Source organism: Paralichthys olivaceus, chromosome 16 (assembly GCF_024713975.1).
Source record: "Paralichthys olivaceus isolate ysfri-2021 chromosome 16, ASM2471397v2, whole genome shotgun sequence".
In the NCBI taxonomy this organism is placed as follows: domain Eukaryota; kingdom Metazoa; phylum Chordata; class Actinopteri; order Pleuronectiformes; family Paralichthyidae; genus Paralichthys; species Paralichthys olivaceus.
This window is the reverse complement of record NC_091108.1, coordinates 4,594,764-4,620,752: the sequence shown is the minus strand read 5'-3', so window position 1 is coordinate 4,620,752 and position 25,989 is coordinate 4,594,764. Positions and strand designations below refer to the sequence as shown.

Sequence of the window (25,989 nt, the reverse complement as noted above, 5' to 3'; positions counted from 1 at the left end):
GGGATAGTTCACTCATTATTTACTCACCACTATGTAGATGGAGAGGTGAGTGAAGTGTTTGAGTCCGCCAAACACTTCTGGAGTTTCAGGAGTAAATAACATTGCAGCCAAATCCAATACAGTAGAAGTAATTGGTGACCACTTCCTTAAACGTAACTCCATACTGCTCCTGTGGTGTCATGCAAGTGTCGCTAAGCCCCGACATTCAAAAAACGACTCCATGTTTTTAAGCCTAATTGTCCACTGTGATCCACGAGAGAACGCGGCTCCAGAGGATATCAGAGGACAGCTTTTCCATGTTTTTGTAATATTGTAAACTGAAAATATCCGATGAGACAAGAAAAGCAACTTGATGACAACGCCACCAGGCTGTAGGACATGTATGCCAGCTTATTAGTTGACAAGACAATCGTCAGGTAATAGAGGAAGTGCGGCCATGATTTTATTTACTTCTCTAATGGAAGTAAATGGTAATATGTGATAGTCTTTTAAATTATTTCATGGATTTCGGTTAGAGTGTTTTACGACAAATACAGAACACTCATCTTAGCTGAGGCCAAGATCCCAAAATGCTTGTTCATTCTGGAAATCAATCTCATGCTAGCATGGCAATCGAAAGCAAACCACCCCGCTCCTCTCAACCCCCTCCTTCTCCCTGCTCCGCCCAGAGATGGTGACCTCTACCAGCAGCTAATACTTGGTGGACCAGATGCACGTTCATATATTGATCATCCAGTGCGAGCTTCCATCCCTGACGTGATGTTTCTCTGTCTTATTGTAATAGCTAGTCTCTGATTGGGTGTTGACACCACCTCTTCACATTAATATATGATTTAGAGCATATTTCAACTAAAAACATTATAAAAAGTGATGTGCTGCTCCTTCGACCTGTGTTTATGCTTGCCCCCAGAAATGATCGGTATATCAGGTTACAGCTGATTTACTGATAACCTATCGCTTATCTCATAAAGTGCTTAATCCCCATCGACCAGTAACTGTATAAGACGTTATTACCAAGAATTAGTTCTAATCTCTTACGTTAATAGGAGATTTTCCCTTTGTAAAAGGAGCGGTACAGTCCACTGAGTTTGAACATGTAACTCAGGAATTGTTTTTCTTCTCAGACACGTTGGTGTAGTTTGTGTTAGGCTTTTAAGGAAACAACGCTGGCCCTAAGCAACAGCTAAGCAACATGACAAACTGTTGTTGCACAAAGAAGTGCAGACGAGTCAGTCAAGTTGAGATGAAAGTAAGTTGTGCCTGCTGTATCTCTGAATGCCTTACTGCTGCAGACAGTAGAATGTAAACCCGGCGACCTCAAAGTATTTATGGCGTCCTCAGCAAAAAATGCTCCCTGCTTAAAGTCACCTTCATGACACAAGTTTACTGTCTGCTGTTGAGCTGTCAAGTTTGGTCAGATAGGGATCAACTAAATGATCTTTGAGAATTCACCTGCACCTCCTCACCCCCATGAAGGTTATAATGTTCACTTTGTGTGATCATTATGTAAGGATGTATGTTTTGGGGCTCGTAATTTAGCATGGGATTGTAGAAATAATAGAAACTCCTCAGTATAATGAAATGCACTTCAACAACACCCTATATACTACATTCTCCAAAACCAACAGTTGTCATAAACATCTCTAACACAAAAACGGAATATTCTAATTCATGGATGCAACATATCTTTTAGGAATATTGTATTCAAATGTGTTAGTTTTACCATGTTTATGCATGAGTCTTCATTTTATTTGAGAGAAAAAGCGATTCCATAAAGCATCAGCCTTGAGATGTTTTGCTGAGTCACTGATGTTACAATCCATCTGTATTTCTAGTGATTACCTAGTGGCAGTCTGCCATAGTCTTAATGCATCTGCCACATTTTCATCATGACCCAACTGTAGTTGGACTGACAATCATTGGGTACCAGCTGAGTATTAGGAGAAATTCCACTGTTTTGGTTGTGTAGCACCTGTAGTTTCTGATTCATCTCTTCCCCATGATGGATGTACAGTAAGGCAGATAACAGCATGATCCTGCCCCTCTCTGCTTCTTCTTCATTTCAAACCTCAAAAGAAAAAAAGCGAATTCTCTCATTTGAAAAGTGGGAACCATGAAAACAATAACATTTGTGCTTGGGACAGTTGTTCATAACTGTTGAAGATAATTTAATAATTTAATTGCAAAGATGTCTTCTGTAAAGTTCTGCTTTTGTGACAGTACAACCTTTATGCAGTAGTTGTCATTGGTGGAACTCTATGCATCCAGAGCTGAATATAATGTTGCATCTATAATAAGTTAATGCAGTTCACTGTATTCAATGAATTCCATGAATTTACTATATATGCACGGTGAAAATAACTACTGACGGACTTTGTTTACCTCTGAGAGGACGTGACATGTCACGACAAAAACACATCAATAATGTTGTTTGTTGCTTTGAAGGAGGGACAGTTAAAAACACTTTGGGGATCCGTATCCTCTCAGCAGAGGTGTCTCGTTTGAGTGGCCAGGCCAGCTACATGGTATCCTGTTACAGTAGCTGGGTTACTGTGTAACAGCTGTCAGCCCCGCAGCCATGTGGAGGGGGTCACATCATTCACAGCAGGCCCACTCGGGATGGGCTGGGATGTGTCAAAAAATACGCCAACCATACCCCTCCATGTAACCTCTATAAGCCCCCAGGGAGGGGGGGGGTTGTGGGAGTGGGGGCAGGAGTGGCAGGGATGGGACCAGCTGTGGTGTACTTCAGCTAATGTCACTCAGCACAGATGGCAGATCCTCATCCTCCTCTGTATATGTGTGTGTGAGAGTGACTTTCCAACATTGTGTAATATAATCATAAATGGACCTTAAAATGGAGATTTGCATCTGCAGGGCAGCACCACAGCATTAATTGTCACTGATAAATTGTGTATCGTAGCGACATACTGATTAGCCTGTGCTGAGTTTATGCGGCATGGACATGAACATTGTCTCTGTATTGTTTTTCTCTTACTGGTTTTGATTTATGTTGGAAAGAAGATGCTCCTCTGAGGGAAGTTTGTCTCTGAGGGAGTGATTTTACTTGTTATGGATGAGTTTCAAAAGCCAGATCCGTTTCCTGCTCAACAAACCACTCAGATTAATTAATATTAGACACTAACAGCTCACTCAATTTTTATTAGTATTGTTTTATTATTTGAGAAATGGCAGAAGCTTGTCGTTTTATTTTGGATATAAACTGAAATGTTACAGATATGTAAACCTTTTTATAAGATTCACACAGGGATCCAAAAAGATTTGGATTTGATCAAATGCTGTTGAACATCATTCACATTTCCTTTGTGCCAAACACAAATCATTTATGACGCAAAAGCCTTTATGACCTCAGGGATTGGATTTTCATTTCGCAAGATTACTCAGGAATAAAGCGGCAAAGCGTGTTTATTTATTGAAGCAATCAAGGATGATTAGATTAAACAGACTTGCAATGAATCCTATACTCGGCATGATAAGGCTATATTGGTGCAATCATCAACCGCCCCTGTATATTTGGAGTAATCCAAGGCACTAAATGAGTTGTGAATACAGCTTTCTGAATGCATAATGTATGTGCCAGTCCATAGTGAGGGTCACACACAAGGCTACTGTGTGGGCTGTTGTTTGGTCATGTGAAGAGTGCCTGTCACCAGTGACTGAACGTATTCTTCCTCCGTTTCTATGGTGCTAAGATGTTCCTTTCTTCCCCTCCTACCATAGTTCCTGTTTCGTGGGGGGGTTAAGAGAGGCAAAGGTTACTGTGCACCCGTAATCAGTCAGCTGATTACTGAAGCTCTTCTCAATTCTGCCCCAAACAGTGCAGTAAAAAAAAACACAGGGAGGATTTGACAGGATTTCGGTAGAATTCAGTTCAGTGGTTTTTATCTTCATGTCCTTTTAAAAGCGAGCGTTGGAGTTTGGATCTTGTGACTGCATCACATCATTCACGTTGCTGACACTCAGGCCCATAGTCTCGGTTTGGTTATCTTTATAGCCTCTTTATGGCACCGGAAATTACTTATATTCAGGGAGATCAGCATGTTGTGTTCAGTGACCCTTGATTCTTCAAACCAACACTCCTGCCGGATTTATTTTAAAGCAAGGGAAGAAGCACAGAAGAAACCTTAAGACTTCAAACCCATTTCTTAGTCCAGATTTCCTGAGTTTTGACTTAACATCATTTTCATCTACTTAATAATCCATTATAATACTACGTTTTAATACCCATTAACCACACGAAACAATACAGATGCATGGTAGGGGCACAGACCCCAGCTGTTCATATGCAAGCTATGTGCCTGCCAGTGTTCCTCTCAGTGGGACAAAAGGTGTTTGGCATGTGGATCATATTTAGTTTGTTTTTCTGACTCGAACAGTTTTCTACAGATTCCACAATATGTTGACCCCCTAGAAAAAACTTGTGGCATTTACAGATAATCAATAGCTGTTGTTTTGCTACATTTTTTTTTAGAGCCACAACTCTAAACTGTGCTTGTTGCAGTTGTTCATCAGTGTTCAGGGATCTCCTCAGCCCTCAGTGTTGTCTTGATGCAGAGGCTGCCGTCCTCTGCCATGGCTGGAAGTCACTGATCCTCCTCGCAACCATTCCACCAAAGCGTAAACACGCCCTATAAATAGTGCTAAGGGAGAAGCAAGCCCACAGCAGAATGACAGGCATTCGTACTACACACCCCAGATTCTAGCCAGACTCCCCCCTTCCCCCCCAAAAAACCAAAACAAGCCAAAGCCTGTGGGTACGGTTAGCTCAGCGCCCCCAGAGGGATCTCTCATCTTTGTTTGGCAAAACTGGCCATTAGATGTTTCCTCTCATTAACCAGTTTTTGCTTCTCGGGCAGCATCTGTTGGAGCTGGTATGCTGCTATTCACAGAGGCAGAAGGTCATGCACGCTTACTAGTGCTGTTGGGATACTTGGGATGGTTGTGTGTTAATGCTCAGGGAGGGGGGCTGTGAAAGAATGTGCTATTCAAATTATTTTCAGCAGTGGTTTATCAATTAATTGATCGGTTGATAATCAGCAATTTCCTGCCAGTTTAATCAAACCCCTCATTGACGTCAAAGCACCAACTGTCGAAGCACTTTTCATTATCAGCCAGTAACACAATTGGAAAAAAGACTAGAGTGCACCTAAGCCACTTCAGTTAATTTCGCTTGTTATTCTGCTGTCAAACATTGTCCATATGTCTGCATGTGTATCATTACATTTGGTCTGAAAAGCAACAGTAGATCACTTCATAACAAGTCAGCTGACTCATCCATTTTTCCTTTTTATCCTCCTCTTTCCTCCACTTCAGCGTGATTTACCATGACAACTGAATCAGGCACAGACTCAGAGGCCAAGCAGCCGCAGGAGAACAAGGAGACGGAGAAGGGGAAAGCTAAAGCAGCAGCATCCCAGCAGAGCCAGGCCGCAGCCGAGCCCTCTTCGCCGCAGAACCAACCGGAGCAGCTTCCAGCCGCTGTCGGACACAGCACCCCGGCCAGGAAAGAACAGGTCAGCCTCTTCACAACCACATTCACAACATAGGCCCCGTCTCCTGAACATACAGGCCTACAAAAAACCCAGCTGGTTGTCATGGACATTTGGACTTCAATGACATTTCATCCACAATAATTTACTCTTAAACATGCCCTCCTATTTTTTATGATGCTTAGAAATACTGTGTTTCCATTAAGGACGGATTCTCAGAATGTAAACACTCTACATATTCTCATATCGTAGGTTTGAATTTGAGAAAAAGAAACAATACACACCATTCATTCTTCTCCTGAATGAATTATGTCTTTGTGTGAAAATTGGAAATGAACATGGGAAAGAAAATACTGACAACATGGCCTCAAAGGCCTCAGTGGTGCTTACAGCTCTGAATCAAAATATATCTGTTGACAAATAGACTCGTCCTCATCAGTGCTCTGTGCTTTGAGTTTGAAATGGCAGTGAAAACACAGATTGAGAAACCACAGACAAACTGTGGATGTCTTCATTCGCAGCATTATCAAATTTATCTAGATTACTTTTTCTTGTAAGACTGTCTCATCTGCGGTGATGTGTGCTGATTATTTGTTGTTGAATTTAATGAACAATATATATGTATGATCAACCACCAGGCTCGTGGACTAAGTTGGTATTTATATATTCTGCTGTGGAACAGTGGAAACCCCAGTTCTTCTATCTTCTATGAATAAAAAATACAGCCTGTGGCCTATACATGTTATACAGGCAGACAGTCCAGGTAGCCTCTGATGTTATCTGAATACTAAGTGCTTGTCTGCTGAATTTGGCCCAAACAACCCCCAGGCCTCACTATCTAATCGATCTGGAAATCAAATTTTCAGTGCTCTGAAACTACAGCCCATTCCCTGCTTTAGTGCTTTAGTCCTACTTTGGCCCGCAGGAGAGTACATGCATACAGATTGTCTTCAGTATGGGCAACCTTGGCGATCACAAATTTGTTACTGATATAGCCCAAGGCAGTACTCGCTTTAGAGTAGCTACACGTGTACAAGCTTTAAATCAACCAGTTCAGCTGCAGGATATTTACTCATTGCACAAGGTTTGAAACCCATTTATACGTTTATTTTTAAATCAGGAAGAAATTGCTACATCCATTGGTTGAACTTCAAGAGCAGAACAAATATTTATTATTCTAATGAAAAAAGGCTGTACAGGCTTCGACTGATGTTTGGAGTATGTGGGTTCTCAGACTGCATTAGAGAAGGGATTAGCTCTGAGCTGTCCTCTCTTATTATTGTGACTCTGTGACGGCCAGGCCAGCGACATGATGTTTTCTGGTTGTTGACGATTTCAGTAGTGCAGAGAGGGAAGAGGAAGTGAATGAAGGAAAGAAAGAATCTCACTTTAAATATGAAAATATTTCACTCTAATGTGTAACTGGATAAAAAATAATGAAGTGCTGACATTTTATATCCTAAAGGGCACTTTCACTGTGATGAAGGTTGTGACCATATTTTCTGCTACTGGCGAGGTTGATAGAAAGGTTGTTTTTACCCAAAAAAATCTATTTTTGCAATTCATCTGATTCCATTTGAGAAAGTCCACTCGACACTCTGATGTTGACACAACGAGAGCAATGCACAGCCCTCATCATGTCACACTGACGGTGATGGATGAGGCTCTGCCATTGTCGGAGGTGTGTGAATTAGCAGAAACACGGCTGAAAGATATCACAGCAACCTGATACAACACAGTCAGTCATTGCTGTGATGCATCAATGAAGTGGCCTCTGTTTAGAGTTTCCCTACTGGAATATCATACATCAGTGACACTTGCCTCTGTCACTCATTAATCACCCATAACAGCTTAAAACAGATTCTTTGGAAAGTTGAAGTTATTCATATCTAAGTTATGGTGTTACTTCAATTCTCATGCTCTATAAAAATGATTCTAATTCCTCTGACGAACAAGATAAGAAATTTGCAATGTGGGAATGAAAGAGTGCATTAAATCCATTTTGTGTGTGAACAAGAAGAAAAAAAATGTCTCTGGGCTTGATGCTTCTTTTTCAGCATAAAGTCAGTCAGGAAGGCTTTGTTTTCAGCCAAGTGGAAAATTGGATTTTCTCTGTTAAAGACAAAATGGCGGTACACCTCTAGGTCCTCTCAGTGGGACCTGATTACATTCACTCAGGGTCCCCGTTGTTATTTTTAGGTTTTGGACATGTGACAGCACTGGTGGTTTTGTCAAAGACAGCTACATTAAAATACGTTTAGGTCAGTCTGAGGCAGTTAGGTAAGAAAATGGTGTACAGATAGTATTTCTAATTTCATGTCTGAACACGTCCAGTCAAAAATCATTTAAGCCTTGATCAGAATTCTTTTAGTCATCCAGTGAAATAGACACAGAGTCCATACAAACCTTATGTACTCATTGATGTTATATTGCACTTGATCCCTTTGTCTCAGGAGCAGCAGGAAGAGGACCAGGAATCCCACAGGTCATCCATCAGTCGTCTGTCCAAGTCTCCATTGAGAGGAGTGAAGAAGGTGAAGATCATGCAGTGCAAAGTCTCCCTGCTCGATGGCTCGGACTTCACACTCGATGTGGAGGTGGGTACTGTGTGATTATTTAATCTCAGTTTGTTTCATCAGCGGTGTATTTCGAAAGGTGTTGCATTTAACACTTGAAAAATCACGCATGATCACCCATTATTAGAAAACGTAGCATTCCATCTGCGGATTCACTACTAATCTGAAGATGTCACCATTTAGAACATTTAAAAAAGACTGAAGCATTTTCTTTTTGTTAAAGGTGAATAAGTGCTGGTTCAGTCTGAATTGATGTATAAGCTCTTTCCTTTAGATAGAGCGGTGGGAGATTATTTTCAAACATGTATATTCGAATACACGTGTTCCACAAAGACAGTTTTCTAAGGAGATGAAACCCCTGAGAGTTTGTTTCTGGATTCCTCCAAATATCAGTCCTGTGACACTTGGCCCTGCTGTAACAAAATAGAATAAAAAATCTTCTTTTTTAGCAGTGCTTCTTAGAAACAGGGATTTCATGGATTTCACTGTGCATTTGCATTGTGCCAAATTGCTTCGGGGGATTTGTTTTTCCTCCAAAGCTTCTTCCCTGCAGTCTTTTTTTTTTTTTTTTTTACGTAACAGCTCTTTAGCTGTTTAGTTGGTACTTCAAAGCTCATCCATGATCCAGAAATAAATCCTGTGAGGGAAAGAGAACCGACACACTGAAAAATACATGCCTTTGTGTTGTAAATACGAAGCTTGCAACCTCAACATCCCAGCAGTGTTGCTTTTATCATAATGTGGAGAAGTTAAATACTGCGGTGGGATGTTTATGAGGAGGAGAAATGGAGCATGAGTTGGTTGTTGATCATACAGGGTTAGAATGAAAGAGCAGGGTGAGGTGATGAATGGTTGCATCAGTTTCTGGGCTGGAGTCTGGACAATTAAACAAAATGGTCATATTAAAAATAGAATGTTCATTGACCTAGATTTAGTTGCATCAAAACAGAGTGGTCACCAGAGTAAAGCTGTGATATGTTAGGACAGTGCATATCTTATGTATTCTTTAGGATTTACATTTATTATTGTGTCAAATAACAGCATATGTAGCCTTGAGTAATTATTTCCAGTGTTCACGCTTATCAAACACGACACCACAGTCAGTCAAAGAGGCGTTGTTATTGTTGTAAATGCATTTGTTTGAACATAGTAGCTGCTTACTGCCTTCAAACAGTCTTTCTTTCTCAGAAATGCATGAATTCAAAAAGAAATCTGACCAGTGAACTCACCTGACATTTCACTCTTTCTTCGTAACAATACAAAGTGGAGCCTTTTCTCAGGGTTGTGTGGCTTTCAACTTTTCTACTTTTCCCAATAATGTGTGCGGGCTGAAGTAAAGAACCAGACCTTTCTTCTCGGGTCTCCTCTGAGCAGATTCCTTCCCACCAGGGGTTTGGATAGAAAGATAATCCCACTGTTTTTGGTGGTGGCGGTGAGGTGAGGCGTTCTGACCGTGACTCAGGAGCATTTGTTGGAGGGAATCAGTGTCACTGACTTTGCGTTGGCAGCATTTTTTGATGTCCCACTGAGGCCAGAGAAGGATTCTTAAGGACAAGGAGCTGGAAATGAGGGACAATGTGGGCAACTTGTTCCTTTGTGTTTCTCCAGTGCTGCTGATTTGAAAGGATTTTGCTCAGAGAGATGTGCTAATGCTTTCCCTTAAACTACATCTAATATAACTGATGATAGTATGTATGTGAATCAGACCCTGGCCGATATGGCTGCATCTCCATCTACCAACTGCTTTTACTGGCTGGATAATATAATTAAAATAAATATCAAATATCAATTTGTAAACTGATATTGTAAAAAAAACATAGTAGATAGTAACTTCATGTGAGTTAGATGTTCCCTCATGTTGTTTGTTATTTATGAGCAAATGAAAAACACAAAAAAATGTCTTATATTTTATAAATTACGAGTCACGATTCTTCAATTATCTAAGTGAATCAGCTTAAACGGTATGAGCATTTAATCAATAATTAGCCTTTTGAGTGATGATTTCAATTTCGTTGAGAACACGATATTGATTTTATTATCGTGCAGATATGGAGTATAAACTAGATGCCATTAACTATGTAATCCTGCAGTTGAGCTTTAACTGTATATGCACAACAACCTTATTATCTAATTATAATTTAATCTATTGGAACTCTCCTTTAAAGCAAGATTATATTTCTCAAGGGGCTTATCCTTAAGGTAATCAGACTACTCTCTGATAATGTGTGATTTACAAAAACACACTGAAGAAATGTAAACATCACTGTTAAGTTTGTATTCATGTCTTAATGACATCTTACATTATAAGAATCTAATTTCATCTTGTAATCTCCAGTCCTGCTGTCCTGCCAGGGCTACCTGGGTCTCGCTCATTGTTTCCAGACACTGGCGACCATTAGATGAGGAATACTTATAACCTTGGAGCAGAGGTCATTAGAGGGAATGTGAGACAATGGATCCAGCAGAGACAGAAACTGGAAACATAATCACAAACACATTCTTAATTTAACAATATGTTTTTTATCAGGCTGGTGCTTGGTACTCACTGTCTCTATTAAGTCTGATAAGCAGTTAATATTTTAAGCCATTTATCATTAAACAAGCAAGTCATTAATCAACTGCTTCTCCTTTCTCAATGTGTTTAAATATGCAAAAAACAAACCTGATAACTGATTACATTTCAGTTCAGACCTTCCAAGGACCCTTCAGCAAATCGTGGTTGTGACTGAATCCTTTTTTTTTTTTTATTAGCGCAATATCACAGAATCAAGCTGTGCTAATGATGCAGTGATGGTGCACGAGGCGGGAATCATACACGACTGATCCTGATACCTGAAGTCACAGTACCAGTGTCTTCATGTGTATATTACTAATACCGACTGAAAGGGTTTCATGAAGAAAAACATCCATAACAATACAAAAGCAAATTACAACAAATAACAGCTGGTCAGCTGCCTGCTTCCCAGAGGAGTTGTCATAGCAACCATTAAGGAACAAACATGAACATCCATCATCCATGCTGTTTTCCTGAAAATAGAAAAGATCAGTATGAAAGTGTCCGAAGAGGGTAAGTAAAACCTCAGCGGACCTGAGCTGTGGCAGGTCAGTGTATGATGTTTGACACAGTGATACAATTAAGGTCAGAGGATCCTTTACAGAACTGCCAGGGATTCCTCCCCCTCCCCCAAACCCATTTAAACTGATCCAGAAATGTCAGGATTTGACATTTTTATCCCCCTGACCTTGTAGTTTTCCAGCTCAACTCAAATGTCCCGGCATAATCGTTTCCTATCATTTACTGTGACTGAACCTCCTCCGCTTCACTTCAGAGGCTGTTATTTCTCTGTAGAGGGTGGGGGGGGAATCCCACGCCTCACTTTGTTGTTGTTGTTGTTATCTATCACAGACTCATTTGAGTTTAGATACACATTTTAATCCTGCCTTAAAAACTACATGGCAATGCATGCCAGTCAATGTTGGTTAATCTGCAACTATTTTGATAATCTGTTAATCAGTAATATCATTATCGCCGCTGATGAGGTTACACATTCCCCGTCGTCTTTTTGTTAGTTTGTTTGGTTGTTTGTTTGTCAGCAGGATTTTATAAAGCAAATGATTTTAAAAAATGGTCTGCAGATAAATACATGATGGAAATAGTTACTAGTTGTATAACAAGTTTTAAATCATGGTTTGGTGATGTAAGTTCCTTTTCCATAAGGTCATTATGAATCTCCAGTCGCTGTTCAATATGACATCAATTTTCCTTCCAGCTTCTTGCTGTTTCCATTTTCCTCAACAACCAGATCAGTCAGTGGAATCTGTTGCAGCCCTAACATTCAGTCTGGTTACTGGAGCTGTTTCTCTCAGACTACTCTGTGACTGAGCCTAAACAGAGATTTGCCGAACCTTCTGTCTTGTGTGTGTGGAGGCTCTGTCATTAAAAGCCAGAGTTAAGTGTTGCAGTGAAAAGCTGCTTGTCACAGCAAGGCAGCAATAGTCTGACATGACTCTGCTAATTCCATCTGAGATGTTCTGATAGGATTAACTCGCTGCCAACAGCAGCTTTATAGCTCTCTTCAAATCACGCACATACCCTGGAGTTTTCTCATAAAGAGAATGTTGTGCATGTAGACAATCGCACAAATCAACCACGTGTTGAAGACTATATTGGTCTGCATCTGTTTAAAATCCCTGCCAGATGTGTGTTTATCCATGTCAGGCAATACTGTGCCTGACATGTGAATCTGACAGATGCGGCGGTGCGTTGTGACTCCTGCTGCTCAAATGTGGCAGTGGCTCTCAGCGTATCAGACATGAGGAGCTGGCTTTGGCTGGAGGCGTCTGTGTTGTGGCAACTCAGACCTTAAAATATCCCGTGTGAGCCGAGCCAAATGAGTCTGAAGTGACACAGCTCCAGCTGATGACATCCGGCTCCAGGTCAGTGATGTGCACTGGATCGTTGCTAAGCCTTCACTTAACTGAGGTTCACCTTGAGCTCAGGAATTTAAAGGTGTGTTTGTTGTAAAATTCTTCTTTATACAGAGGGAATGAATTGATCCAGAGTTGCCCACCTGGTCGAAAGCGGCTGCAATACCTCTGGGCATTGCCTGTGCAGAGAGATCTCCGTTAAGCAGCAGTGTAAAGTGCTGTGTCATCACGCTCTTATTGTAATTGAAAAGATGTCACGTTGATGCACTGCAAAAATTAATCTAGAGTTAATTTTCATTTAATTATTACCAGCAAACGGCCTGAGATTTCTAAAGAAAACTCAGTCTGATCACTCTTTCTTATATTCCCACTGCTTTCAGTTTTTTATTATATGACAGTACTGAATGCTGAATGTTTTTTTTTCCCTGTCACAGAAACGAGCCAGGGGACAAGTGCTCTTTGACAAAGTATGCGATCACCTCAATCTGCTGGAGAGAGACTACTTCGGAATCACACACAAAGATGTAGAGAACCAGAAGGTACTTCAGCAAACTATCATCTTAACTGTCATATTAGGGACAACCCTCAAATTAAAGTTAGTGGAGTAAAATGCATCCACATTGAAACCAGACTGACTAAAACTTTCCTAAAGTCCTTATGTAGGGAAATTATATGATGACTCTGCTAAACATTCTCAGACAGCCAGAATGTCCGACTTAGGAACTTCAGTCGTTAGTAATATGCTCATAAAGTGGTGATGATGAATGTTTTTGTCTGTGGTTGTCTGTTGCAGAATTGGCTGGACCCCTCCAAGGAACTGAAGAAGCAGATAAGGAGTAAGTCTCATATCCTCCTGAATCCAGTGAATTGATTAAATGTGGTGTATCACCTCGAAAGTGCTGCTTTTAATAATTCAATGTCTTTTCTATGTCTCAGCTGGTCCTTGGAACTTTGCATTCAACGTAAAGTTTTACCCCCCAGATCCCTCCCAGCTCACTGAGGATATCACAAGGTGAGTTAGTAATGCAATTGTGGGTTTTTAAGCTTTAGTTTAATTGATTTGATGCCTAAAAATGTAGTTTAAAAGGGAAAATAATTAATTATGTGCATGCAGTGACATTAAATACCACTGATAGGCTTTCAAGGAAATCCAGACAAAATGTTTTACTGATTTGTATTGTGTCTCTTCTTCCTCACACAGGTACTATCTGTGCCTGCAGCTTAGAGATGATGTGGTTTCAGGTCGCCTGCCCTGCTCCTTCGCCACCCACACAGTACTGGGTTCCTACGCAGTGCAGTCTGAACTGGGAGACTATGACCCTGAAGAACTGGGCAGCGACTACATCAGCGAACTGCGCTTTGCACCCAACCAGACCAAAGAGCTAGAGGAGAAGGTCATGGAACTCCACAAGACCTACAAGTTAGTCTCCACTTTATTTATAAAACAATTTTCATAGCTTTATCTTTTCATACAGCCCTGGACCTGGATGGTTTATCAATCAAATTGTACAACATCTTTTAAAAAGTTATTTCAAATCATTCTAGTAAAAGGTAAAGATTTGTTTTTTGTATAATCAAAAACATCTAATCTTTACTTTAAGTGAGGTTTTAATTTTATAGATTTTTCAGAGCCAGATATTCAAGTAAAATATGGGAGTAAAATATTTCTAACACATATGTATATAAAAAAGAAAAGGGAAATATATGAAGAAATGGAATTGAGGCTTGATATTTTACTGTTTAACCACAAACTAAACCAGACTAGAAATATAAAGAAAACACAAATACAACCAAATATATAGATCTTGAATTAAGAAAATAAACATGTTTTTTTTTAATCTACAGTACAAATATAAATGCAAATCTTTGATATATTGTTTATCTGTGTAAAATAAAGGTTTTCACAATGACTGAACCGATTTATCAGCAAGGCTCTAGTTGTAATCAGATTTGATTGAAAGTGGCCTGAAATACAACCAAACAAATTTCTTCACTCAGATTTGAATGTTTCTAAACTTTGATTTGTGCACAAACCCTCTAAATGAGAAACTGTTTATCGTATGAAAAAATAAAAGAACACATCTAACTTCAGCAGAAAATTCCCACTAAAGCCTGTTGCTCATATTTTGATGCAGGTTTGGAAAATGTTTTTTTCAGGTTCTTTTAACTTTAAAACCTTTAGTCAGTCCGGTTAACTTGAGTCACATTAAAGATTAATAATATTCTTTGAAAGGCAACACGTCTGTAGACACTGGATTTGTGTTTTCTTATTAATGGTTCCAGCTGGCTGTCCTTTTGTCTGAGCCCCTTGTTCTCTCTGTATTACAGTGATTTGTGTGTAATTTAATGCAGTCCTGTCTCGCCCTGTGGGTGGAGCGAGGCTATGACAGTGCCAGGATTAGAGTTTCCCCGAAGGCCTCTATGCTAAAAATGGATGCACTCACGGTTATCTGTGTCGCTTCAGTTGAAAGCATCCATAAAAGCAACCATTTCCCTGAAAGCTTTTATACAATAAATCTGTGAAGTATCCCTGTTCAGATCTCACAGGACTGGTCTTGAGTATAACTTTGGTCTGAAAGCATCAAATCTTTCTTCTTGTCTCAATTTGTTGACTCCTAATGTCTGGTTGGTTCCGTCTTTATCAGGGGGATGACACCGGCCGAAGCGGAGATACACTTCCTGGAAAACGCCAAGAAGTTGTCCATGTATGGTGTGGACCTCCACCACGCCAAGGTAACACGTCATATGAACTTTTAACTGCTTGTATAAAGTTTATCAAAACAGTTCCTAAAATTAAATAACATTGCCTGTCTCCAGCATTTATGCTAAGCTAAGCTAACCAGCTGCTGGGTGCAGCTTTATATCAACCATAAAAATCGTGAGTGGTATCTTTTTATTTGTTAACCTAATGTCTCCAGAAACAGTCAGTGCCTCCGAGCTGCATTAAGATGTTTTCAAGTAATCTGATGAATATGTTTTGTATTCTCTCTATGCAATCTAACACATCGCAATCATGCAGTCAGTAGCGACGCTTTCCACCACAGCACCGCTGCTTCAGAAACATCATGGCTGTCACAGAAACGCCTCTGCTGCACCACAGATTGACTGACATTATTTCACTTCTACCTCCGTGGATCTGGGGCTAAAGAGTAGGGGGAGAAAGGGGCGGGATGGGGTGGGATCTAGAGCCCAGCTCGGCTTCTTTCTTTTTTTCGTCTAGTGTGCCAGCCAGATGGGATCAAACACTTCATTAGAACACAGGCAGTAAAGAGAGAGCTGAAATGTGACAGCAGGACCACTGTCATCATAAAAGAAAATTACAGTCATCAGTCTTGATATGAATCTGTTATCCAAAGCGCTTTGAAAGTCAAAATGGGTGTAGATGTGAGTGATGGGGAGGATATTGCCTTTGCAGATTTAGATCAGAATGGAGGAGATGACAGAGACGAGGAAGCGGCCTTGATCAAACTGAGTCGACGACAATGCTCAGCGTTGCTTCTATGAGACACCGTTTTGATTCACGAGAAAAATATGTACATATCAGACCAGCATCCCTCTTTTGTCTTCTCTCCTCTCTCATTAAATGCAAAGTTGGTAGGGAGTCTCTATGAAAGCTTGGCTCCAGCTTTGGGAGAGGTAAGAGGCTGCATCCCATGTGCTTACCCAAGTGTGTGAGTGCGTGTGTGTGTTTTTTTTCTCGTGCATGGTTACATACAAATTTGTCACTTTCAACATCCCATTGTTATTTTAGACTGGTTGTTCCTGCTTGGGGCCAGAGCCTCCCTCTTCAAACCTTTATCACTGGTTTCACCTGCTCATCTCATGCTTCTGCAGTGAAGAGCATCATTTTGTGCCTCATCCACCATTTCCCAAGACTTCACTGTCGCTTTTGCCAACTCTCACTCACTTTGTGCCCCTTTTGAATCACCGTTCAACAGCAACACAGCCTGCATAGAGAAGATTAGAGTATGCCTGAACTCATTATTTCATCACCTGCCTGCTTTACCCTTCTCTTATCACAAGTTAGCTCTGTTCAAGTCTACATAACCCTGCTGTGCCCGGGCTCCCGAAAACCTCCATACACCTTAGAGTTTGTCGAATACGAGCTTATCTTTAGCAGAACAGGAGAAGAAGAGCATTGTTGTTCTTAAGCTTCTCCTTTGTCAGGGATTCAGTGTTACTCTACCAACGTTACACATTAATAAGGAGATTCACTAAACTAATTTTCTTTTTTGTGCATTTTCTTTGTTATTTTTTTGTGTGTGTCTCTGTTAATGTCTGCAGGACTCGGAGGGTGTGGAGATCATGCTGGGCGTTTGTGCAAGTGGCCTCCTCATCTACAGAGACCGGTTGCGGATCAACAGGTTCGCCTGGCCCAAAATCCTCAAGATCTCCTACAAGAGGAACAATTTCTACATTAAAATCCGACCCGGCGAGGTAAAGAGGACATTCGTGATAGTTAATTTAAAAAGATAGATTAGATGGATGTATTTACAGGAAAGTTCAGAGTAAGAGAATCTGACTACAGTGTTTAATCTGTGTTGCAGTTTGAACAGTTTGAAAGCACAATCGGTTTCAAGCTTCCAAATCATCGCGCTGCCAAAAGGCTGTGGAAGGTCTGTGTTGAACATCATACCTTTTTCAGGTAAGACATAAACGAGGAAACTGTTTCTCACATAGCAGAAGGTTTGTAATTTAAGATAAAAGGTTGGATTTTATTCCTCCCTAAAGTGGATGATGATTGAAAATCTGCCTTTGTAGAAAAGGAAAAGAATTTTGACTTATTGGACTCGTCAAACAGAAGCTTCTTTGTTTCCCCAGCTCTTTGCTATTGTTTCATTAAAGTGACCTTGCCAGCCATGCAAACATAAATGAACTGATAACCACCTCAAATGCTTGATTTAGTGGAACTGTGCTCAGTTTGTTAGTAGCTCTTGTCATTTGGACAACATGCAGAGTAGCTTTGTGCTGCTTAAGGCAAAAATTGGTCTCCTGGGTTCTTTTGTGTAGCGAGTCAAGCCCAAAGGCTCTCTGGAGAGTATTCAAATTAGAAGGCGTTCTAATTCTTTTCAAAGTGTGCAGCTTAAATTGATGTTTTGTTTTCTTGTTGATTAATGTGAGTGTTTGTAACTGGCGACAGGCTCGTGTCCCCAGAGGCACCTCCGAAGAAGTTCCTGAGCCTCGGTTCCAAGTTTCGCTACAGTGGCAGAACGCAGGCTCAGACCCGCAGAGCCAGCTCCCAAATCATCAGACCTGCTCCGTTGTTTGAGCGCTCAGCCAGCAAACGCTACAACATGTCCCTCAGCTTAGATGGAGGTGAGGAGCTGTTTGTGGTTGTGTTTTCATTGACTGGCCACAAGTGCCATCAGAGTTGAAATGGTGTCAACTCCAGGACTTTTGTTTAGTTATCCAGTTTGTTTAGAGCAGAAACCCTGTTTCTGTCACCTGCACAATAAAACAACATCAAATGTTCTTTGTTAAAAGTGAGACTTTTCTGTTTCTTTAAACAGGAAGCAAGAAAAATGAAAGCTGGCAAAGCTAAAACATCTAGTACACTTATGTAGTTAAGCGACAAAGTCACAGGACCTCATAACATCAATGTGCAGGAGCAAATCAAACCTTTTATTTCCCTGCTCGCAGATTTTCCTCGGACCCTCAGTGTCTATAAAAATATTCTGGCCCCTCACATCCATCTTTGTCCTCTGGCTTTCAGCTCCCATTATGGAGAACCACGAGACTTTGATGAAGGACACTGCAGCTGATGGGGCAGCCAAAGTCATTGCCAAGGGGGACATTATCACCACGGTAACAACCGAGAAGAAAGCAGAGGAAGAGAAGGCGGAGCAGGAAGACACTGCGATGGATGAAGCGGACACACTGGAGCCCACTGCCACGACACCGCTCAGACATGACACAAAGGTAATCCACTGTGTACAGACACCTTCAGCGCAGTCAGAGCTGCGTTTCATTCAGATTAAAGAACCTTTCAGAGGCTTTGAAGTGTTTTTGTATTTGGCTCAAAGAGCGGTAATATTGGTAAATATGCCCTTGGATTTTCAAAGAGAGACGGATCATGATCCTGAGAAGCTGCTGCAACTCTTTTTAATCCTTTTTGAGATTTTAGTTGTTTTTTTTTTCCTTAATAAACTTTCTTTAATAACGTAATGGCTGAATAGAATTTCCTAGTTGCTTTCAGCTTAACCCTCTGCAGTAGGCTAGGCCTAAGTGCTTTCATCTTGTGTGCGCTTTACTAATTAGCTTTTCTTTTCTTGTCCTTCCTTTGACCCCACACTATACTCGTGTGTGCTCATGCGTATTCGCCCCCTTCCCCTTTCGCTCCTCTCCATTTACACACACGTCATCCCTTCGTTGACATTACCCTCCGTCAGTACTCTCCCTGTGTATACACAACTGACCCTCTCCGCTCCGAGCTCTCACTCCCCTCATCACCTGTTTCATCAACTAAAGTGCGGCGGAGGCGCAGGGAGAATGTACGAAAACGAGCCTCATCAGTCAGTCCAGCCAAGAACGGCAATGGGTGCCGCCGCCGGCAAGCCCATGCTGATCGCAAAGCTGCCCTGCTGCAGGAGCAGGCGCTGCTGCTCTCGGCCCGAAAGCAGAGGCTGGAGCAGGGCAAGAGCCGCGGCGGTACGCTCTTCTCCTTCTCCCTGCACCTGCCTGACCTGTCCTCCATGCTGGATGAGGACGGCTACCTCACCTTCCCCGATCTGTCAGAGATGCGCTTCCTCCCTGAGTGTGCGCAGAACTTCCTCCCCATTAAGTCACCGTCACTCATCCCCTGCTTCCTCTTCATCTTTTTCTTCCTGCTCTCCACATCCTTCTCCGTCCCTTACGCTCTCACCCTCTCCTTCCCCCTGGCGCTGTGCCTCTGCTACCTGGAGCCAAAGGCAGCCTCCCTGACCGCCTCCATAGCCCAGGGCTACCATGACCATGACAGTTCAGAGGAAGAGGAGGTGTGTGTGCGTACGACTTTATGTTCCAGTAATGGCCTCTGGCTTAGACGTACAGTTCATTATGATTGTTAACTCCCTGTCCTGTCCTGTATCTCGCTCTGCTGTTCCACCAGTTCAGAGCCGACCTGGAGACCTTGTCTGTCCCAGTGTCTGTCAGTTCTCCTACTTTCAGAACCTCATCTCTGCCCAGTCACTCTCATCCTGTAGACCGCATCCCCATCAACATCACGAGTGCACAGAGATGAACCTGCAAGTCTCACCATTTCATATTTGATTGTCACCTTTTATGAGAGGGTTCGACACAGACAGTGAGCACCACTCATGACTTTTACTCACCAGCGTAACATTTTTACTTATGTTTAAACATTTCCAAGAAATACCGCTGCACTGTAAAACACATAATCGTGCCAACGTTTAATTATTTTACTGAATGTTAATACTCACTAAGATTGAAAGAAGTCGTCGGCCTCCATTTTTGTCACTAATCCTTCACGTTACTTCAAATTTAAAAAAAACACTGCTTTGTGCCTAACTCATCTCAATAATATCCACATTCAAGGCTAAAAAGTGTAGATAGTGATTGTTACAAGATCAACACCAGCTGCATGACAACATTTCCATATCGATCTAAGCTCTCAGTCTCTCTGCATCGCTGCCTGACCCAGGCTCAAACAAAATGGATCATTTAAATGGAAACTGTGCTGAAAAGAGCTCTCAGCATTTCAACAACGTAGCTTTCTGCAGTCTGCCAAGATGAGATATTTCCCTCAAATGTCATCAGTTAGAATCAAATCCAAATCCATGTGATGCAGAGAGAGTGTGATTCTCAAATGCATCAACATCACCTTCAGTGTCAACATGCATGGAGAGGAGGGGGGAGGGCCTGAAAGTCAGGTTACTGTTCGTCAACAAACAAACTTCAAAATCACATGTTGTTATCGTGGTTTGTTTTTTTGCACAACACAGATTTGGGCAGTTTCATTAACTGTATACCAGAATATAGTCCTTTCGAATCTGAGGCAAATGAAATAATATTTTTGTTAGAATATCAAAGTGACCGACCGAAGGTTTCAACTTCCTCTGAGTCTGTTTTGCTTGCTTACTTTGCATTTTCTTTTATTTATCTTTGTGTTATTCCACTGCTAATCTTATCTATATAGTCTTGTCTGGTATTGTATTTTTGAAGCTTACAGAAACGACCGGTGCATTTCCATTTGTTTCATCTGTGGTAATGAAGAATCTTTGTCAATGAGTAATGTATTCAAGGATTTAAATGTTGGGTTCTTGTCATTCCTCTTTTGCTTGCCACTCGGAACGGTCTCGGTGCATTTGTGAATGCAGACCGACAGCGAGCAAACTGACTTTGCCTTTGATGGAGAGATGACCGCCACAGAGGTCTGTACATCGGAGAAAAATATTGTATTTCCGGCATGAAAGACACAGATAAAGACGAGAGAAAAAAAGTGATGCTGGATCATACTTGTGAAATGTGAAACAACACCTGCACTTGAAGATCTGCATATTATGCATGCATTGCATCCTGTTAGTCAATTTAGTTATTTTCTTTTTTTAATGTATTTTAAACTTAAAATGGAATGTGACACTCTTTCCCTCATGTCAATGTCTCTAAAAACAAAACTACTGACTGTTTGCCAAACCCAATCCCACGACTGATGCTAGTCTGGTCATTTTTTGTTCTTGCTTGGCACAAAATAAACGGTGGAAACATTTGCAGATATACCACTCAATTTGTAGAATGTGAAACAGTTGATTTCATACAAGTGTAGAAGAACTCTGGCTTCTCATTCATAGCCAGCAAACATTGAATGTTCACAGTTTGAAATGACAACTTTCGTAGCTCAGTGAGTCGAGTGAATCCATGCATTTCAGGAACTGGATATCGAACTCAAAGGAGGTGTCCTTTCATTTGAAGAAAGATTTGTGACATATAACACAAATTCGTTTTCTAGCTTCCAAGTTGTGTGGCCCATATGCACATGTTGATTGAACATTATGATGACGTCGCACAACTTTAAACTAGGTACCTCTGGTAATATTTCAGCTCATGTTTGACCAGACAAGTGCACTGTTTACTCCATTCTCTACACTAACCAGGAAACTAAATGCAATGTCACTCTTACTCTTGACTGGCCTGCTGAGTCCTGTTGTGGTTGCTAATCCATAATCTGATAACTGTTGTTCATGGGAGGGGTTTAGCAAACAGTCACTTCCTCTTGTCTCTCTGCTTGCTTCTCCTTGTTAAACACTTTCTTTCACTTGACTGTCCCTTTGACTTTCTTCTAACATTCTTAAAGCAATGGCTCCTTTCCTCCTCGTCTCACACTCTCTGTGCTCTCCCTCTTTACTTGCTGTCAGTCGGAAGCAGAGGACGACTCTGAGATGCGGACTCAGGTACACTGGGCTCGCTTCATGGCCCAGCTCAGTGCATCTCACCACCATCACTACCACCACCAGATGCACTGAGCCTCACAGACATCAGCCATCCGTCACTCTTTGTCATCTTGCCGCCTTGGCTTGCCTGCTGCTGCTGCTGCTGCTGTTGACATTATCATACCACACACCAGACTGACCATTCACTCTTGCCTGAATTCACTTCACAGACTGCTGCTGCAAAGCTGTCGCTGCTTCTGAACACACCATTCCAGCTCATTTCTCAAGTGCTTTTGTGTAAAAAGTGGTCATGTTCACATTTCTTTTCCTTCTGCTTTGCCCAAGAGTCAGATTTCACAGTTTTAAAGGTTTTATCCAGTGACTTTTTTACCTTCGTGTCATTGACAGCCACGTCTAAGAAGTCAAAGCTCCCATCTCTCCTAACAAGAGTCTAAATTCGACAAAACAACACAGCCTTGTCTACAATTCCTCTCCCCTCTTTGTCTTTACAGTATAGTTTCATAAGACGAGTAAAAGGGGAGGACGTTTTTATCAGGCATAGTAATCTGATGCTAGAGGTTGGTAAGAAAACAATGCATGACTGAAATATGCATGCAGGTGTTTTTGTTATGAGGAATCCTAACCAATAACAGGACTGATCACAGATATGGTTTCCGGAGTTCCTGTGTGAATGAGAGGTTATTATTTAACTTTTCTCTAACAGAGTTCTTGCTGTGAACATCAAAATAAGTTTTTGTGAGAAATTAAACAGAATAAAATCAGTGGAAATACATTGACTTCTAATGAGATTTGGGAGTATTGTGCTCAACTAAACCTGTAAAACTACATCAGTAAATATATGCATGACGCCATTTATTTTTTCATTTCAATTCAGCTGGTCCTAAATGCTCTGTTAGCATTTAAGTACAAGCTGCTGCTCTCGTAGTTACATCTGCTATGTGGGTGGATCTTTTGCTGTTACTTTGCTGTTTGTTTGATCTGCTGCACAGCCTCGTAAACAGGCCTGTGACCAGAAATGTACGAATTATAAAGTGCATACTGCATCTGATTCAGGTCTGTGTCAGTTTACATTTTGATTCCAGACCTTTTCAGAACTGCATTTTATGCTACCAACATTTTTTTGGCGTAATTCATCGGATATGCAAGCTACCGCTGCGATGATAAAGCATGGCCGTTGTTCTCTCCGCGTTGCTCGTGCCCTCATCTCTCTGTATCATGGTTGACCGGCTACTGCAGGACACCGAGCCTCCGGCGGAGATGGTCAAGCACCAAACCAATATCAGCGAACTGAAGCGCTCCTTCCTTGAGACTGGCGACAGCACGCCAGGCCTGACAGAGTGGGAGAAGAGACTCTCCTCATCCCCAGCGCACTCACCAAGGGCAGATGAAGCGCCCATGATAGAGCCTCTGGAGCTGCAGGATGTAAGCTGCAGTCTCCAGCAGACTGAGTGGCGGCGTGTATGTGTGTGTGTGAGGAATGACATCACCAAGGAGATTTTTTTATGAACAAAGACATCTGGGGAGTCATCGCATAATGACTCCTAGTGCAATAAATTCAATATTAGTAACGGGAATAGTGTTTTTATATAGAGAAGTGTCTCGGACAGTATATTCAGATGGCACTGGTGCACATTGAAGGAGAATATGGGCAACTCTTTCAAAGTGATATAAAGTTGTACATGTAATCCTGCAAATGTCTTTTTCTTTGCCACTATTATTTTATGTCTTCAGCAGCTAATTAGCACATAAATTCATCTCAGTTATGGAAAGTGAAGTCATTAATCAGAAAATATGGTTATCAGTGACAGTACTGAAGTTTAAAGGGGTTTCTTCTTTTACTTAAATTGTGTAACACAATCTGATGAACTTGTGCAGGACTAATGAGCGACGCTAATCGAAGCCTCTGATGCCTAATCACTGACATCAAATGTTTCTCATCTGATAGCAGAAGAAAACTGATTCTCTGCAGGAGCCTTGAGACCCAGATCTTGTCCATTTGAAGATGTAACAGTAGTTATCTCCTCATGTGTCTGTTTCAATGTGTCTAACATTTGGATTTTTGATTCCTCTGCAGACTAAAGATGAGCCACCTGCAGGAGAGGACACAAAAGAAGAGATGGAGCCTAAAGCCACTGAGGTAAAAAAAAAATGCCTCCAGTTTGTTTGTGTCTTCTCAAACTTGTGTTTTTTGAGTGTTGATGCTGTTTGTTGCTCTTTGTGTCGACCTCGCTCCCGATGTAGATGGACAGCAGAACCGTGTTTGGTATTTTGGCTCCTATGACTTAACATGTGCTGTAAAATAACAGCGTTTCTGCCATTTTTCTTTCCTCTATCCACCTTTTTTCTCATGACTTTTGAGCTGCTTTCAAACATGCAAATGACCTCTGGATAATCTCCTGAATTCATCGGAGATGCTGCATGTGAGAACGCAAATGTCTGAGTCAGCTGCTCCAGACATTCTCCAGAATTTTCCCCCTAGTAGAAATTCACCTAGGCGAGAGGGCACGTTGACAAAATGAATATCAAATCTCAGGAGAAAAAAGAGGTGTCACACGTGTAGAAGATGCAAACGAGGATATGAACTTAGAAAGATTGAAGAGCTTTTAGTAATAAGTCTCAACTCTGGTGTCTTGCTGTAAACGGAAACACGTGATTTCAGCAGCAGAATTACTACATCCCGCATGCTCCACCCAGACACCACCCCTCGCCTAAATGCTCCAAACGTTATCTTGTTCAGAACACGTGTGACCTGGATAATCTCCTGCTGCATTCTTCATATGTGACGGGCAATTTTAAGATAACTGTCCAGAGTTCATGTCTGAAAAGATTGTTTGTTGTCCACAGTGATTGGGAGGAATCGCTACAGTAGTTTTAAAATATGATCACAGCTTTTTTGAATAATATCTGTGGTTATATTGTCCTGATTATTCTTCCCTTTGACAGTCCTTAAGTAACCATTCTGCCATATTTTTGCAGTATAAAAGTTTAAAGTAATTTCCAGTGTCTCTGTTCGAGTACTTATGGAGCTCAATTTAAGTGTCTTTTGATATTAATCTCTCTTTCTGATTCTTGCCATGTATTGGCTGTGTGTTGCCCTTTGTTTAACTAACTCGAACGACCCATTACCAATGAGCCAAGTGTCTTCCCAGGCCGCAGGATATCTGGTGAAATACGTGGCGGATAGTATCGTAACAGATGGGGCCACCTCCTCGGGGCCTCACGGGATTAGTCTGTCAACCACTATGGATGACGACGTCTTCATGGACGGGACCCTCAGGGAGGTGGAGGAGAAAACGCCCGACTCTCAAGATGAGGTGTCAGAGAGGTCGGCGTTGAAGGTCAGCCCTGGAGCTGTAAGACAGGAAGTGTCCCAGGCCATCATTGACAAGAAAGGGACGCTTATAATCTTGAAAGAGGATAGATTAGACACTGAGGGCAGCGAGATGAGCATTTTGGGTGAAAAAGAGGAGCCCGTTGTCCCTGGAGAGCCAGAAGCTCAAGAGAAGGATTCACTCTCCAGTTCTATTGAGACAGAAACTATCAAAGAAGACAGTGCTGTTGTCATCGAAGCCCAAATGACAGTAGTCAAGACTCTGAGTCCGAAGATTGATGTAAAAGCTGATGACATGACTCAGAATAAAGGTATTGATTCGCCTAAAAAGGCGATGGCATCGTGGATTTCTGAGGAGGTGAAGATTGAGGCATCAGAGGTCATAAGTGTGTCTGCAGAGGAAGTCAAGGAGGTGATGAAGTGTGACAGCCTGCAGCAGAAAGCAGAATTCTTCACCTTTGAAGAAGTCGTCCAGACCGAACAGTCAAAGTCCATCTTCACTCAAAACTCAATTCCGGAATCTTCGACTACAACCATAGCAGTGGTACTGTATGAAAATCAAGGGCTGCCTCCCTCCATATCTCCACCACCACCTGCAGCCTACCCTCATTGCCTTCCCTCCAGCAGCAGCCAAACCAGTCTAACAGTGTAACCAAGCGCTGTGCATGGCTAACGGCACCTTTAACACCCAGCGTTTACTCTCACACTTGCAAAGCTGCTGATTTGTGTTGCCGTCCAACCTGCCGCTTCTTTTTGAT

The 25,989-nt window shown here is 41.6% G+C and overlaps 1 protein-coding gene across 26 annotated transcripts in view; it reads left to right on the top strand.

The window, feature by feature from the left end:
- The window catches only part of LOC109642618 (band 4.1-like protein 3), a 43,037-nt gene that overhangs the window by 9,806 nt on the left and 7,242 nt on the right, over positions 1–25,989 (top strand). For 6 of the 26 annotated variants that reach the window (XM_069510693.1, XM_069510700.1, XM_069510694.1 and 3 more), the window contains exons 2-19: positions 5,335–5,534; positions 7,964–8,107; positions 12,949–13,053; positions 13,308–13,350; positions 13,451–13,526; positions 13,716–13,934; positions 15,160–15,247; positions 16,106–16,150; positions 16,799–16,951; positions 17,062–17,159; positions 17,655–17,830; positions 18,228–18,433; positions 18,904–19,494; positions 20,830–20,883; positions 21,865–21,900; positions 23,137–23,322; positions 23,975–24,037; positions 25,050–25,775. In XM_069510693.1, coding sequence (XP_069366794.1) covers positions 5,346–5,534; positions 7,964–8,107; positions 12,949–13,053; positions 13,308–13,350; positions 13,451–13,526; positions 13,716–13,934; positions 15,160–15,247; positions 16,106–16,150; positions 16,799–16,951; positions 17,062–17,159; positions 17,655–17,830; positions 18,228–18,433; positions 18,904–19,494; positions 20,830–20,883; positions 21,865–21,900; positions 23,137–23,322; positions 23,975–24,037; positions 25,050–25,775 — 3,198 coding nt within the window. In that variant the 5' untranslated portion in view covers positions 5,335–5,345. Of the gene's footprint in view, positions 1–5,334; positions 5,535–7,963; positions 8,108–12,948; positions 13,054–13,307; positions 13,351–13,450; positions 13,527–13,715; positions 13,935–15,159; positions 15,248–16,105; positions 16,151–16,798; positions 16,952–17,061; positions 17,160–17,654; positions 17,831–18,227; positions 18,434–18,903; positions 19,495–20,829; positions 20,884–21,864; positions 21,901–22,391; positions 22,458–23,136; positions 23,323–23,974; positions 24,038–25,049; positions 25,776–25,989 lie in introns of all 26 variants that reach the window. The other 20 variants (XM_069510714.1, XM_069510712.1, XM_069510713.1 and 17 more) reach the window with 14 other exon arrangements.